At 42.6% G+C, this 16913-nt stretch overlaps 1 protein-coding gene across 4 annotated transcripts in view; it reads left to right on the top strand.

Moving 5' to 3' along the window:
- Positions 1-16913, top strand: part of psd3l (pleckstrin and Sec7 domain containing 3, like) — a 441070-nt gene that overhangs the window by 343889 nt on the left and 80268 nt on the right. For 3 of the 4 annotated variants that reach the window (XM_043674302.2, XM_043674303.2, XM_087979987.1), the window contains one exon: positions 14675-14718. In XM_043674302.2, the coding sequence (XP_043530237.1) occupies positions 14675-14718 (44 nt within the window). Of the gene's footprint in view, positions 1-12150; positions 12695-14674; positions 14719-16913 lie in introns of those variants that run through there. The other variant, XM_087979988.1, reaches the window with a different exon arrangement.

The raw sequence follows: 16913 nt of genomic DNA, 5'->3' as shown, positions 1-16913 counted from the left end.
CTGATCGAAGACTGCTCCTCATTTTGGAAGAGGTTGGCATCGGAACAAGTGCTGAGCTCTGCCGGGGCACAAAAGCGTAAGTTTGGCGGGGCATTCTGACCGTGATTGCCACGCCTCAAAAGATTTGGATGTTGGTGCCAGCTGGAATGCCTGAGGGATGTTGGGAGGAGGGATTTTATAAACCCGCTCCTTAGTAAAGCAGTAATGCTCTGCAGCTGTGCAGCAATTTTCCTGACCAGTGGATGGCCCAGAGTGCTGTTGTATTTAAGGCAAGACAGCAGCCAATGTGCACACACACAAACTCCCACAATATGATAATGACTGGGTAGTTTGCTCTTTGTGAGGTTGATTGAGGGATAATTATTGGTTAGGACACCAGAGGTGCCTCCTCTGTTGTTTCTCAAATAGCATTTACACTTACGTGAGCAGGCGGCTGGGGCTTTGGTTTAGTGTCTCATCTGAAGGACAGCACTTAAGACAGTGTAACACTCCATCGGTATTGCATTGGCGTGTTGGCCTGGATTATTGGTGCTCAAGCCCAGCAGAGGGATTTAAAATTTGGAACTTCCTGACTTGGGGTCGGGAGGATTCCCAAATGACCTAGCCTCATATCTGGAGTTTGCATCATTTACTGGGTCCGTGTGCTAGCTGTAGTGGTCCAACGTGGGGATAGTGTTGAAGAGATCCCTCTGGTGGTTTGAGGTAAAGATTCAGTAATGATTCGCTCCAGTGTATCACCTCCCAAGCATGGTGTAAAAGCGCGATTGTATTGTGCGCTGATCTATAACAGGAGCTAATCAGATATTTAATATTTATTTGACTTGCTGCTTGATGAATCTGTCACTTCCCCCTGTTCTCTGGGGAGTGAGCACACTGGCTATAATTGATTTTCGAGGAATTTAAACAAGTTAAGGGATTAATATGACCTATAGCAGTCTCGGGATTCATGTACATGATAAACGGCAATAAACATTTTGTAAACTCCTCCTGGATGCTCTGCTTAGTGAAATTAAATACCATTTCTCCCCTTTCTCTCAGATGTTTTGTAGATATGAGCTGTCTGTTTTGCTTGAATGTGCATTGGCAATAGGCATCGATCAGTTAGCATGATTTATTACTCCTTAGCTCCAAATTTTAAATCATGTTTTTGTTTAAATTGAAGGAAAATTGATTTTATTTCACAGGAAACAAGTAAATCTCCCTGAACCACAATATTGAGCAACTGATGTAAACGTTGTGATATTGAATATATCAGAGAGCCCATATATATATTTATAAATTAAGTGGAGGTTAGACCTTCCATAGTGGGACATGTCTGGATATTTGAAGAACCATTTAATCTGTGCCTCCCTCTTTGTATCACCTTCCCCCTGCCCCAAAATCCTGTCCCTTTCTCCCACCTGAACATCTCTCTCGTCTCCCCCCCTCCTATTTTCCTCTTCTTTTCTTCCCCTCTCTACTTCTCTCTTTCCATTCTGCCAATCTCCTCCCCATCCTCCTTCCCTTTCCCCTTCCTCTCTTGCGCGTCCTCACTTCCTCTGTCCTCTCTTTCCCCTCTTCCTATTCTCTTTCTTTCCTTTCTCTTGTCTCCTTCCAACTTCCCTTTCCCTTTTTACCTGTCCTTACTGATTCTGTCTCTCTGCCTCTCCACTTCTGTCATCCTCTCTCCCTTCCTCCTAACTCTCTACTCTCTCTCCCTACCTGTCCTACCTCATTCTCTCTCCCTCTCCACTTTTGCTATCCTCTCTCCCACCCACTTCCTAACTCTCTTCTCTTTCCCTCTATCTACCTGCCTTTCCTTATTCCTCTCTCTCCCCTCTATTCTTGCTCTCTCTCTCTCTTCCTTCTTCATCTAATGCTTTCTCTCTCTCTCCTTTCTGTCTTCCCCCCCCCCCCCCTCGCCTTATTCCCTCTCTCCCTTCCCCTATTGTTGATGTAAATCAGCACGTGAGAAAGTTATAAATCATGCATCTCCAAAGCACAGGCTAAAATAGAATGGAATACAATGTTAACATGAGTGAAATGTAGCAGTAACCATGGATACCACTGATGGACTCAAATGCTTGTTTGATATACAAGATAATGTGCGAGTAACTGAAGTGAGGATGCAGTAACAAGCTGTGAATAGTCATTGGCTTCTTGCAGGTGACTGGACAGTCAGTCTCATCCCATAATTATAGAAATTGCCATTTCCAGAGAAAAAGAATTGACAACAAGAAATGTACGATACTTGCTCAAAAGAATTTTTTCTGAATTAAATGCCTGCCTCCACACCACCGCACCACAAAACCCGACTCAGATCTCCAACCAAAAGTCCCAGCGTGGGTTCTGAGGCATTGGAAGAGGCTCATGAATATTTGAGACACACTGCTCGTAAAAGAAACAAGAATGAGAGGCCCATAGATTGAAAGGGATGTGCAAGAAAAGCCAGGGTGGAGTGAGAAATGAATGTTTTCACACAGCGAGTAGTTGGGAGGTGGAATGCACTTCCTGGAAATATTGTTAAGACACATTCAATTGAGGCATTCAAGATGATTATGTGGATATTAACAGTGTATGCAGGGGTACGTGGAATAAGCAGAAGATTGGTAATAGAGCCAGTGCAGGCATGATGGGCCAAATGGACTCTTCCTGTAAAGATTCTGTGATTCATTGAAGAGCACCACGATAGTCAGTCCGTTCTTTGAAGGAATGGACAGAGTCTAGGTTTAATGCGTCACTTGAAGGACAGAATCTCCAACGGTGCAGCAGTCCCTCAAATTGTAATAGAAATGGCGTCGGTATGAGAAGCTGATTGGCTTTTTCCTGCACCATAACAATTCGGTGACTGTGTGGCACCTTCCAAAAACACTGTGATGTTGAAAATACTGCAGCCTTGTTAGCCAACAAGCTGACAACTGAAGAAGTGAAATGAAGAAATGCTTTGTGAGTCTTTGTTTTTCATGGAGACTGTGATCAGCAGTCGTTGTTTTCAGTGGTTTGTAATAGAACTTTTTTTTAAAGACTTCAGTCCACCATAAAATATGGGGAGCTTGAGGTCAACAGCAAATGACAACTTGCAGAATGGATTTGATTTTGAACAAGATTCTCATTTATAGTCACTTGTCATGCACAGCACAGATATGAAAGCTTCATCAAAAGCATGATTTATTCCTAAGTCTCCAGCTTAGCTTCATTAGTTTGTGTGTGTGTGTGTGTGAGAGAGAGACTGAGAGAGAGTAGTTAGTGTGTACTGGAGAAGATGGATGAGGAACTGCCTGCATTGAGCCAACCTGCAAGAACCTACTGTACAGTCTATGGTTCCCTTACCCCAACATGAACAACTGCGATCACTGGGAAAACGTGGGGGGTGCAGAATTCAAAAGAAGCAGAAACTAGCTCTTCAAACTCGGGAACGTGTAGTAATAGACGTCAGTGAGTTGGACAATGGGAACACAAAGTCTTCAGCAAAGTACAGAGGAATTGCACTGTAGCATCAAATAACATGCTCAGTGAAGCTGCTGTGTGATAGTGCCAGGAGTGCTGAAATATGCCTTTGTGTTAATCTACTGAGTCCTGCTGTGTACTATTCCCCATGAGCTAGGCTTCAAGATCCAATTATAGCTAAACTCCAGACACATCGTGTAATTCTTATCTTGCCACGGACTACTGAGATTCTGGGCAGGAAGCTGTGCTTGGTTTTAAATTGCTATATTCAGTATTTGTGATCCATTTTCAAAGAGGAACCTTGCATTTATATATCACCTATTTTATCCCATCCAAATTATTTTAGAAGTAGTTCCTGTCTTTTTACAGGCAAATGTGACAGCCAATACCATTGAGATGAGTGACTAGAGATTTTGTTTGACACCAATTCATTCATGCGTTAGTTTCTGGAGTGGGATTTGAACATGCAGCCCCTGACTGAAGTGTGAAGTGTTAGCATTGAGCTCAGACTGTCAGCTTTTTAAACACATGGGCAGAGACTTTGAAAGGAGCAATGTTTCCATTTGAAAGCTGGTCCTGACGTTCATTCAAGTGACGTGATTTGCTAATCTCGGAAGTATTGGTTGTTGGAGTGAAAGAAAAGATGTGTGTGAGGAGGTATTGCCATGTGAATCAAATGTAACTGCCCATTATTTTGCAAAGCAACTGAAAAACTGACTTAATTAAATCTATGCATCCTGGCCTGAACAACAGGGAAGCCTACTGAGGTGGTTGACTCGCTCACTGAGCTGGTAAGTTTGTTCGCAGATGTTTTATTACCATGCGAGGTAACATCATGTTACCTAGAACGGTGATGACACATCCACAAATAAATTTACCAGCTCAGTGAGCAAGTCAACAGCTTCATCCACAACCTAAGCTACAAATCTTCTTGAATACTCTGAGGGAAGCCTACAGGTGGGTTTGGGAAATGGCATTGAAGATGGTGCCGAAAGCTGTAATAGTTTGTACCTCCAATCAATGGAGTGAGGCATGAAAAAGATTTTTACCAAATTGTCTGGTAGCACTTGAGGTGATCATTGAACCTGCATAAGAGCTGGGGTCAGCATTGGTCTGCATTACCATTTACTTCCAGCTTACATTCCCCAATCCCTCTAAAGAAGGAGGTGGACTAAATAGCAGGAAAATTGGTGGGGAAAAAAGTTATCTGTGGAGTTTGCTGTTGATCACACGACCTTAACAAGAATCCAGAATCAAATTTGTGACTCCCAAAAATATGGGAAGTGAATTCGTAAATCTTTGTACGTATAAAGTACTGTGATTATAAGGGGAATCAAACTTGTGGAAGATTAAAAGCTGTTATAAAAAGCCATACATTTTGAAGACACTCTCTCAAAAGGAATGAAAGGCAAGGTTAGCATCTAACTGAGCTATGGTCTGTTCCGAAATGTCATCTTTATTCAGTGTGATTGATCTCCTCTGAAGAGGCACATCACAATTTAACTCTGAACTCATGAATAGAAGCCAAACCTTTTAATGTTGCTTTTTAAAAACAATTCCTAATAAGGTTTTCAGGAATGATTTGTAAGGAGGAGCAGGACAGTAAAGAACAGTCCTGGCTCCTGATATAGTCACATGAATGTCTGATATGTAAGGTAATTTATGAGCCACTAAATGAAGATGCAGTAACAAGCTGTGATCAGTCATCGATTCTCTCAGGTGACTGGAACAGTCGCTGGTTTATTGATATTTAGTTTGGGTGGTCAACTTTCAATTGAGATTCGTAATTATGGTTGCAAGTTACCTTACGTTGGTTTTAAAATGATATCTTCTTTGCCATTTGAGTAGAAGCTGCATAAGAGGGGAGAGCCTTAGGGAATGTATGGAGGAGTAATGATTACTCCAGGAGGTATGCTCTGGCACTGGAAGTGAAGGGTACCACCTCATGGTACAGTGGGACCAACCTCCTGGTTACAGACAGCAATCACTAGTGACTGAGATGACGATTCGGCTTCCTAATGTTATTGAGGCAAATTTAGGCAGTATTTATATTTTCGTTAGAAACTTTAGATTAAGAGCTCTTGTGGTGCAGTGATAGTGTCTTTACCTCGAGGCCAGAAGGCCTGGATTCAAGTCCCACTTGCTCCTAACATCTCTGGACAACTTCCATAGAAAATATCTCGAGTCCCAAGATTGGATATTTAATTTGCTTGGAGCATAAACCACATACTTTGTCTGAATGGGTCCTTCCAAATGTGAAGTTTTGTGGTGAAGCACAGTTCACTCTAACAGAGCGGCAAGGTTCTGGGTTTCTGCCACAGGCCCAGATGAAGGCCAGGTTGGAGTGGGGAAGGAGGGTGTGAAAATCTGAACATTCCACTCCCTCGACCCCCTTCGCCAGCTTCCCCGCCTACAGCAGCAAGTGCAGATCCAGCCTTGGACTTGTCATTCGCTGTGCACTTAAAGTGGAAGGAGGTCATTCTTGATCCCCAAGCGACTGCTCAAGGAGTTAGTGTCATATCAACAGTGCCCTGGGAATTAAAGCAAGCATTAGGCTTTATTCCTAGGAGGATAGAACTGAAAAATTGGGAATTTATACCAAACCTCTTATCAAACTTTTGTTTTAAACACCAAACCTCATTACTCTGAGCAGTTCTGGTCCCCTTATGATGGAATGGATATCGGGGCCTGGAGAGGGTACAGAGAGGTGAAGGATGGTACCAGACATGTGTGGGGATTCAAATGCAGAAAAAGATTTGGCTTCCTGGATTTCTTTCCCCCAGAAGGCCAAGCAGTGATCTCACTGGTGTATTTCAAATAATTACGAAAAGTCTTGATGGGGCAGCTACACAGAGAGAGTATTTCCATTTCTGGGGAAGAGCAGGCTATCCGTCTAAGGTCGTCACCAAGAATTGGGAATTCAGAGGAAACTTGTTTTCCCAAAGTACATGTGGTGAGAATATGGAACTCTGCAGCTGATTGAAGCCAAGTAGTGAATAAAAGGGGAAACATGTGAGAGAAAAGGAAGTTCAGGATTATGATAGATTTAGAGAGGACAAATTGTAGGAAGCTTGGGCAGAGCATACACACAGCATGGGCTGAATGGCCTCTTTCTCTGCTGTGTATTCTATGTGATAATTTCCTCTGCATGTGTAACTTAAATACGTGAGCTCTCCCACTCTGGGCGCCAGTGTCCTTCATGTGGTAGCACAGTAGTTCAGCAGTTAGCACTGCTGCCTCACGGTGCCAGGGACACGGGTTCGATTCTAGCCTCGGGCGCCTCTCTGTGTAGAGTTTGAACATTCTCCCCGTGTCTGCATGGATTTCCTCCGGGTGCTCTGGTTTCTTCCCTCAATCCAGAGATATGCAGGTTGGGTGGATTGGCAAGGCTAAATTGCCCGTACTGTCCAGTGGTGTGCAGGCTAGTTTGATCAGTCATGGGAAATGCAGGATTACAGGGAAAAGGTGGGTGGGATGCTCTTCAGAGAGTTGATGTGGACTTAATGGGCTGTTTAGCCTGCTTCCACACTATAGGGATTCTAAATTGATTCTAAATTGACTGTGCAGCCTTGCCACCACTGTAATCAATCCGGGGCATAGTTCGTTGAATTGAAGGTAATAATGTTTTCTTGCAATGGTCTTGATGTTGAATAAACTTTTCATAGTCAACAGTGTCAGTAAAACCACCTGACTGAGCTGGTAAACCACCACCAGCCATTCATTATAGCAGAAAAAAGTGACTTGCTGCTTTCTGATTAGTACAGCCCATTAAAATTCTCCCATTTGACTCGACAGGTCATAGACTGTATACTGAATTAATGGAAAACATAATGAATTATTAAGCTGCAAAGGGACGTGTCTATGAGTTTCGTCCTCTCCCTGCCCCCTCTCGCCATTTACGTGCTCTTCAAAATGCAAAAAGGGGAAATCTACGGTTTTCTGCATTGAACTATTTAAAGTTTTCTTTGGTGCTGTGATGCCATGGGCTGGGGTGATTTGGGGCTGTTACATGATTGGGAGAAAGTGAGGACTGCAGATGCTGGAGATTAGAGTTGAGAGTGTGGTGCTGGAAAAGCACAGCAGGTCAGGCAGCATCCGAGGAGCAGTGAATCAACGTTTTGGGATTCCTGATGAAGGGCTTATGCCCGAAATGTCGACTCTCCTGCTCCTCAGATGCTGCCTGACCTGCTGTGCTTTTCCAGCACCACACGCTCGACTGTTACGTGACTGTACAAGGATGTTGAACGTAAAGTGCTAACACATTGTAATAATGACCATTTCACCCACGCTGTCGGAATCGGTGAGCCACACATTGTTTTGTCAGCATGCTCGCTGTTTTAAAAGATTTTAAGAAAGAAAAAAGTCACATGAAAGTCGATCGCCTGTTGAGATTATTAAAATTCTCCACAACGATAATTGTTCCAGGTCATGAGCGATCTGGTCAGAGTAGTTGGCCGTTCCACTTGTGAGATAATGGAGAAGGAGAAGCACACCAGAAAACGTGGATGATCTTATAGTGTCTGAGTGAAGCGGGCTATGGTGAATCTTTTGGGAGAATCAGATGAGAAAACCTCGATAAAAAGTGACTTAGAACATAGAAAAGTGCAGCACAGAACAGGCCCTTTCGCCCACAGTGTTGTGCCGAGGATTAATCCTCATCTAAAATAAAATAACCTAACCTACGCACCCCTCAATTTACCGCTGTCCATGTGCATGAGGATGGTGCTTTCTCAATAAGTCAATCCCTTCATGCCACGATCAGCCTAATGAACCTCTTTGGAACTGCCCCTAATGCCAAGATAATTTTTGTTAGATCTGGGGATCCAAAATTGTGCATAGCACTTCAGGTGTGGCCTCATCAACACTCTGTGCAGTCACAAACAAGACTTCCCTATATTTTTAAAATCCAACCTTCTTCACAGCCTTCACAAATTCAAAGTAATTGGCAAAAGCAGCAAGAATGATGTGAGAAAATGTTTTTCCACACAGCAAGGTATTACAGGGTCTTGAATGCACTGTCTGAGAATGTGAATTGAACAGGTTCAGTAGATGTATTCAAGATGGAATTGGACTGTTAGCTCACAGAATCCCTACAGTGTGGAAGCAGGCTATTCAGCCCATCAAACATACCGACCCTCTGAAGAGCATGTCACCTGGACCCACACCAACCCTGTAACCCTGCATATTCCATCTTTGGACTGTGGGAGGAAACTGGAGCACCTAGAGGAGACACAGGCAGACAATATCCAAGCTCCACACAGTCACCCGAGGGTGGAATTGAATCCATGATGCTGTGAAGCAGCAGTGCTAACCACTGAGCCACTCTGGCCACCCTATCTGTGTGGGATAATAGGCAGGAGAATGGCAGTGCAAATTCAGAGAGCTGGTGCAGACATGATGGGCCTGGTCTTGAAATCTTTGAGGAGAAAGTGAGGTCTGCAGATGCTGGAGATCAGAGCTGAAAATGTGTTGCTGGAAAAGCGCAGCTGGTCAGACAGCATCCAGGGAACAGGAGAATCGATGTTTCGGGCATAAGCCCTTCTTCAGGAAGGGCTTATGCCCGAAACGTCGAATGTCCTGTTCCCTGGATGCTGCCTGACCTGCTGGTCTTGAAATCCCCAACCCTAGGGAAAAGACACTTGCCATTCACCTTATCTATGCCCCTCATGATTTTATAAACCTCTATAAAGTCACCCCTCAACCTTTAATACTCCAGTCTCTCCTTATAACTCAGACCCTCCATTTTAGGCAAAATTCTGATAAATCTTTTCTGAGATTTTCTTAATAATATCCTTCCTATAACAGGGTGACTTGAACTGGGCACACTACTCCAGAAGAGGCCTCAACAATGTCCTGTACGATCTCAACAAGATGTCCCAACCGCGAAACTCGAAGGACTGAGCAAAGAAACGCCTTCTCCATGTCCATCCTGACTCTACTCACCAGTTGAGCATTCACAGCTCTCCGGGGTAGAAATTCCCAAAGAGACACCACCGGCTGAGTGAAGAACATTCCTCCTGTACAGGGCCTTGGTGAGACCATATCTGGAGGATTGTGTTTTGGTTTCCTTATCTGAGGAAGGTTGTTCTGGCTATGGAGGGAGTGCAGCAGAGATTTCCCAGATTGATTGCTCGATTGGAAGGACTGATGTACAAAGAGAAATTGGATCAGTTAGGACTGTATTCACTGAAGTTCAGTATCATGAGGGGGCAGCTTATAAAAACCTATAAAATTCTTACAAGACAAGGCAGGGTAAACATGGGAAGGATGTCTCTGAAGACTGGGAACTCCAGATCCAGGGACCACAATCCAAGGATACAGGGTAGACTATTTACGACTGAGATGGGGAGAAATGTCTTCACCCAGAGAGTGGTGAACCTGTGGAAGTCTCTGCCACAGAAATGGTTGGGGCCACTACATTGAATGCTTGCACAAATGAGGGAGATATAGTTCATGGAGCTAAAGAGATCAATGGGTATGAATAAGTGGAACCAAATTTGGATGATCAACCATGACCATATTGAATGGTGCAGCAGGCTCGAAGGGCCGAATGGCATACGCCTATATCTATTTTCTATGTTTCGATGTATTCTTATGTCAGTCTGGCATGGTCTGCAACGTACCTGGTTCTAGAAGGCCCTGATGAGGGGAAGCACCTTTCCTGCAGCTACACTGTCGAGCCCAGTCTGGGGATGTTGCTCCTCATTTAAAGGCACTACATAAATGCACATTGTTGATCACTTTGATGCCTGGATTCACTGACCTTTGCAGCTTGCCACAGTGTTCACTGCCTGTGCCAAAAGAGAAAGTGGTGAAGGGAGGCAGAAAGAAAAGGACCTGCAGACTATCAGATGGAGGTTCAATAAAAATATCTTGTTTGAATTTCAAATAAATTGTAGATCGTGATTTCACTTCATTCAGGATTGGTGTCTGTGCATTTAGCAGCTTTGCATGAAATCCCTTTCCCTTTCCTTGGAGGGAGAGAGAGGGACAAAATGGCTCTGAATTATTTAAATGTATCTGAATTATTAAAATGTATCTCGGAGTTAGTATGTTAGTGATCCTTGCCACCATTTGCAGACTACAGTACTGCTCTTAGCATGCCATTCCTGTAGTATCAGCAGCAAGTGGTTGAAGTTAATCATGGAATCATTGAACCATTGACTCATAAAATGTTTACAGCATATTTAGCCTGGCGGAGCCCGTTCATGCTCTCTGCAAGAACACTTTAGTTGGACCCATTCTCCTGCAAACTTCTCCTCCCGCAAACTTGTTTTGTATGAGGTGCTTTTCCAATTCCTTTCTGGAATTGAGATCAAAGGGACCTTGGAGTGCAGGTTCGTAGTTCTTTGAAAGTGGAGTTAGAGGTAGACAGGATAGTGATGAAAGCATTTGGTATACTTGCCTTTATTGGTCGGTGCTTTGAGTATAGAAGTTGAGATGTCATGTTGCAGTTGTACAGGGCATTAGTTAGGCCATTTTGGAATATTGCATTCAATTCTGGTCTCCCTGATATTGGAAGGATATTGTTAAAATTGAAAGGGTCCAGAAAGAATTTACGAGGGTGTTGTCAGGGTTGGAGGGTTTGAGTTATAGGAAGAGGCTGGAAGCTGTGGGGTGGCCTTATGGAGGTTTATAAAGTTATGAGGGGCATGGATAGGGTGAATAACCAAGGTCTTTTGCCCCAGGGTAGGGAAATCCAAACTAGAGGGTATAGATTTAAGGTGAGTGGGGAAATATTTAAAAGGAACCTAAGGGGCAACGTTTTCACACAGAGGGTGGTGCGTGTTTGGAATGAGCTGCCAAGGGAAGTGGTGGAGGCTGGTACAATCACAGCATTTAAAAGGCATCAAGATGGGTATGTGAATAGGAAAGGTTTAGAGGGATATGGACCAAGTGCTGGCAAATGGGACTCGATTCATTTAGGATATCTGGTCGGCAACTCTATGACTCTACAATCGAGAATGGAAAGCCGTGATCGAATCTGCCCCCAACTCCCTTCCAGTATGTGCATTCCAGATTGTAACACTCACTGAGGATTCGCACATATGTTTTTCCCACAAATATATGGGAGTGGCAGACAGGAAGAGACCTGCTCCTGTATCAAACATGTCCCCACACTCAAACTGTTTGAACTGTTGCAGTAGGGAACAACCTAACTCCCCCTCTGTACTGCTATTGCACTTCCTGGGGAAGATGCAGAGACACATGGTCTGGAAAACTGGGGGTTTGGTGAGAGACAAAGGTCTGGGGAAAATTCCTTTTAGATACGAAAAGCTGACACCCCCCTCAAATTCTGCTATTGAATAAAATGCACGTTTTCAAACCCATAAAAAAACTTTTAATTGTGGAAAGAAATTCTCAATCACCTGTCAGAGCATCTGAAAGATGTAAGCACCTATTTAGTTAGCAGTCTTGTATCACTTAAAAAGAAAATAAAGATTAAAATGGGCAATAATCATCTATCTTTGGGACCTACACTGGTGTCTCTAGTCTGCAGATTTCCCTGTAATAGCGGCTGTGCTAAAACAGCTAGTTTAAACAAAGCAGCCAATGTATGCCCACATTAAACCTCAAGAATGTCCCTTAACTATTTTCAGAATGTCAGATTGAAACATGATTCATGTTTTTTTTTCACTTGCACACACCCGTTACCTAATTCAGACTCAATTTAGTTCCCAATATGCGGCTGACGGACTATTATAATCTTTTATTAGTGGGATCACACTGCCTACCTTTAATGAGCCTGCAGTTCAAGGATAGAGAAACAGTCGTGTTTGCTATTTAGAATATAAATGAACTGCTTGCCTGGCCCCTTGCCATTGGCTCGGACCATTCAGGGGATGGTTTTTTTTGTGTGTGTGTGTGTGACTTGCAACCCCTGATGTGAGCCTACCCTGAAATGATCAGTCCAAATCCAAACAATGTAGGAAATTGTGAGCAAAGGCAGGCACACTTCTCCTTTCTGGAGCTGGAGGACGCTTGTGCTGCTGAGGCTGCCTCTCCAGCAGGTGCAGATTGCTGAGCTTGTGTATCCGAAGACAGTCGCTCGAGTCCTTCCTAATTCCCTTTGCCCGTCGGACCACCGAGTGCCCTCGGGGAAATGATCGGCGTGAACAGCGTACAAGGGACCGGCAAGGTACGGGTACAGAGCGGCGGCTCAGTGAGGTATCAGCGGGATGAGTTGAGACACCAGCCTCGCCGATCCAAGTCGTTGAAGACCTCCTACTCCTCCGAATTTTCGGCTGCACATCCTTCGTCAGGCAAGGTATGAGACAGAGAGAAAGAGAGAGAAAATACAAATAGCATCCCACTTGCAGGCACAGTGTTTCAGGGCAGTCTGGTTTTTACTTCACTGCTTTTCACTGCAATGTGAACATGTTTAGTGTATTTGTCAATTGTATCCTTTCATACCCATACAGAATTTTCTGCCTGTTATTTCTGTCTCTTGACTGTGGAGTGGCTCCTGTTATTTTCTCTGTTAAGCTTTCTCTGAGCCACAAATGTGACAATAAAACACAACCCTTTTAGTCCGGGTGATCAGCTTCCTTAACCAACTGCTGCATTGATTTAGGCAAAAGCAAACTGGAATTCCATTATTTAAGTGTCTTTGCTATCTGTTTATTAAAGGAAGTGGCAGCACTCATCACTCACGGTAGAACAGAAATATGATTGAATCTGTGATATTGGCACATCACTTTGAAACATGAAGCATTATATCTCTGTTTAAAAATATGCAGTGTTGTGTAATACAGGGCATAAACCAATGCAGCTGTTACTCGTGTTGTAAGGAATTGATTCCCTTTAATCGGCATCTAAATTTTCCCTCAGGAAACCTAAATTTCTCTAGAGAAATGCACTAGAGATTCTGTCTGAGATAGTTTGCTGTGCGCATTTCATTTTTTTGGGGTGTAGATGGTTCACTGTTTACCTTTTTAAGGTAATTTACTTTAACATTAGCTATCCTTTTGTAAGCAGTTCTGTCGAGGAATGGCTTGTGCTATGGTCTGTTTCTTTAAATCTGTTTCATATGCTGATGATTTAATTATTGATTATTTTATAACTTGCCTTTGCATCTCCAGCAGTGAATTCCAAAGCCTCAACGACGTAATGTGTTATCTGTACAACAGCGTACGATTTCTGTGAATATTGAAAAAAAAGGAAATTGGCAGTTGATAAGCAACAGGATTTTTCTTCTATTGTTTTCAGCTGCGTTCCTGTTTCAAATCCTCTTCACTGGGTTTCTATCCAGGAATGTTTGAATTCACCTTTAATCAGGAAAAAAAAATCTGCAAAAAATAAATCTCCTGACATTTCATCTTGTTGGTGTTTTGGCATTATGGGTAACATTTGTCCAAAGTATATTAGTTCTGAAAGATTGCTTACTGAGTTAGACACTTTCAAGGGAGGATGACATAAAGCGTGTTGAGTTATAGCAGATTATTTAAGGTTACAGATTAAGAACAGAATTTTTAGGAGTAAAGTTTTTATTTATAAATTATGTTTAAAGCCAAAGATTTGTTTGCTTCCCTCCTTTTGCACTTTGCTTTTTGCTGGAATGTAATTCCTTTTCAAAGTTGTGTTTCAAATTGTTTTCGCTTTGTAAGATGAACTTCTACTCAGATTACCCAAAGTAACTTGTCATGCTTTGGGCATTTTATGAGTCAATTGATAATGATTCAGTTGAAGTTCGCAAAATGCGCCAGCCTATCCCAGTATGAACCGGCGTATCAACTTCCAGAAATATTTTCGGAAGTCCTAAGTCCTCTTAGTCAAATACAATACACCTTATCTCAGAGAACAACAACTACAATGGCAGCATATTAAACCTATCTCTCAAAATGTACTTTTCCAGTTGTTTCATTTCCTAATTAGCTGTAACCAGAAAGTAAAGTGGACTTGGGGAAATGTAAGATTTTTGCTTACATTTGTGGTGTTTTCTGGCAACGTGTAACTACTTGTAATTTTTTAAAAGACATTTTGATTCTTTGAGAAATATTAGAACTGAACAGAGAGAATCTATTAGTTTGTGTTTCAATAAAAGTGGGTAGCTATACATTATCACTTACACCTACAACAAATAGAAGAGCCTTAAAGAGAACATTTCATGCTGAGTATATTAATATGATCTGTTTAAGCTTGTCGTTGCCATGATTAAATTTGAGTGTGTTCGGCACAGTGCAATAATTGATTGCTGCTGAAACAACAAACAGAATTGAATGACTTTTAGCTTCTTTTTATGTTGCAGGCATTGTACAATTCAATCAAAAATGAGAAACTGGAATGGGCGATGTAAGTACCAAAGACATTATTTTCTGCAAATGCATCTCTTCAGAGCTGTTCATTCTCCCCAGCCCCCCACCCTTTTTAGATGGTTTTAAAATGATATTTTACTTCTGCCATTAGTCTCTTATGTGTCCATGGAACCAATCCAGTTTCTTAGTGGAGGAATTTGGGAGGTCAGTCTTGATTAGTATGCTGATCAGTGTTAATGCTGGATCTGTAGTTATTCAACGTGAGTATTTGTCATTAGCTTGCAATGAGAAGAATATTTTGCAGAGCACTGACTAACACCATGGCCTTTATTTTGGCTTGTGCTGAAGAATTAAGCATTTTTTAGTTCATGCTGGCTGTTGCATTGATCATCAGCGGAAGAGTAAACCAAGCAGCACAATCATACGTGAACCTGATGGTGTACTGACATCCTGATGTTACAGAGCACAGCTTGCTGCACCAGTCCTTTCTCTGAGTTTGAAAAGACTTCTCTGAAAATGAATGTTAAGTAGCCTGTATGAAAGTGCTGAAATTGGTATCACTTGAGCCCAGCGGATTTTATTCAGACCCTCTCAGTACGCTGGCAGAGTTTGTAACTAGCCTTGAAAGGGATGAATGTTTGAAACCTTTACATGACCTACTGTCTCGCCATTTCAATTTAACTTTACTCTTCCCCATTCTTGGAAGTTCCAAGGTGTTGCCATTTGGAGAATTTATTTTTTGGATGTTAGCTTGTCAGCCTCATACCTTAGACTGGAAATCTTCACTGGACCTTGGATTTTTGTGTTAGTGCCATCAACCAAGGCAAACTATCAGTTCTGAAGCTGGTTTTACGTTATCTTTGTACAGTGTGACCTTTACTCATTTACTTATTGCTTTTGATGTTCTAGTTTCCATTAAAACCAGTACTGTCACTCTCTTTCCTACCATGGCTGTTCACTTAAGATGGCTCCGATCTCCACTTTGTTAAATCCAAGAGCACAGACATGACAGATAAGGCAAACAATTAACTAGTCACTGCCACATCTGGCTGGACCACATAAAGTGCAGTCAAAGCCAATGATGTGCAGGTTAGGTGGACTGGTAATGCTAAACTGCCGATAGTGTCCAGGGATGTGCAGGCTAGGTGTGTTAGCCATATGAAACACAGGCTTACAGGGATATAGGATTAAGGGTGGTGAGGGAGGTTTCTGGGTGGGATGCTCTTTGGAAGGTCAGTGTGGACTCAATGGACCGAATGGCCTGCTTCCACACTGTAGGGATTCTATGATTATGTTATCCTGCTGTCTTCTGTCAAAGCTATTCATTATTCCATGATTATCCTGGAAGCCAAAGATGTAACAAAACATCTTTTTTATCAAGTGAAGTCTTCCTAATCCTTCTCCTGGCTCTCCTATACTTACCATCAATAATAAGTGCAAGGAATCCCTGGATTTCCACTCAGCTATCCTGTCATGTTCCTGTGAGCTCAATGGGCCAATCTCCTCTAAGGCTCTCCCCTTCTCTATCCCTTGAATTGACTTGAATTGCTGTTTGATTTCTCTTCTCTTTTTCCTTTCCTGCTGTCTCCAAGCACTTGTTATTCATGAGTCCCACCTCCTGCTTGCAACCTCATTCCCATCAAATTACAGACCACTCAACCTTGGTTCTTGGCTCCCATGTTTGTTAATATTATTAATAGTTTCCTCTCCTCTGGTAAGTCACCCGTCCTTCAAATCTGATGTCACTATCCCTCCTAAATCAACACAAAAACAATCAGACATTGATCCCACTATACTTTCAAACTAAAGCTCCATTTGTAGGAGGATTAAAAAGACTATTTTCAGTTGAGAAAAAGCAAAGCAAAGATATGGTTTCATCTTTGACTTTGGAGATAATCCTCAAATCGTGAATAGCTTTGGTAAATACGACCAGGACCTGTGACAGTACTTTATGTGGTCTAGCCAGACCTGGCAGTGAATAATAAACACTTTCCTCTTCGAAATTCTTAAAGCTGTTGTCACCTTCCAATCCATGCCCATATTTTCCAGAGCTCCATGTTTGAGCTCCTGTAATCAGCTTTTTGCCCATGATATTGTTCTCTTGTGAAAGTCTTAAATTACATCTGTGCATAATATGTGGTGGCATGGTGGCTCAGTGGTTAGCACTGCTGCCTCACAGCATCAGAGACCTGGGTTTGGTTCCCTCCTCAGGCAACTGTTCGTGTGGAGTTT

Source organism: Chiloscyllium plagiosum, unplaced genomic scaffold (genome assembly GCF_037043375.1).
Source record: "Chiloscyllium plagiosum isolate Xiang-an unplaced genomic scaffold, Cpla_swu_hap1 HiC_scaffold_36, whole genome shotgun sequence".
Lineage (NCBI taxonomy): Eukaryota > Metazoa > Chordata > Chondrichthyes > Orectolobiformes > Hemiscylliidae > Chiloscyllium > Chiloscyllium plagiosum.
The sequence above is the reverse complement of the archived record's forward strand: the minus strand, read 5'-3'. Positions and strand labels throughout refer to the sequence as shown.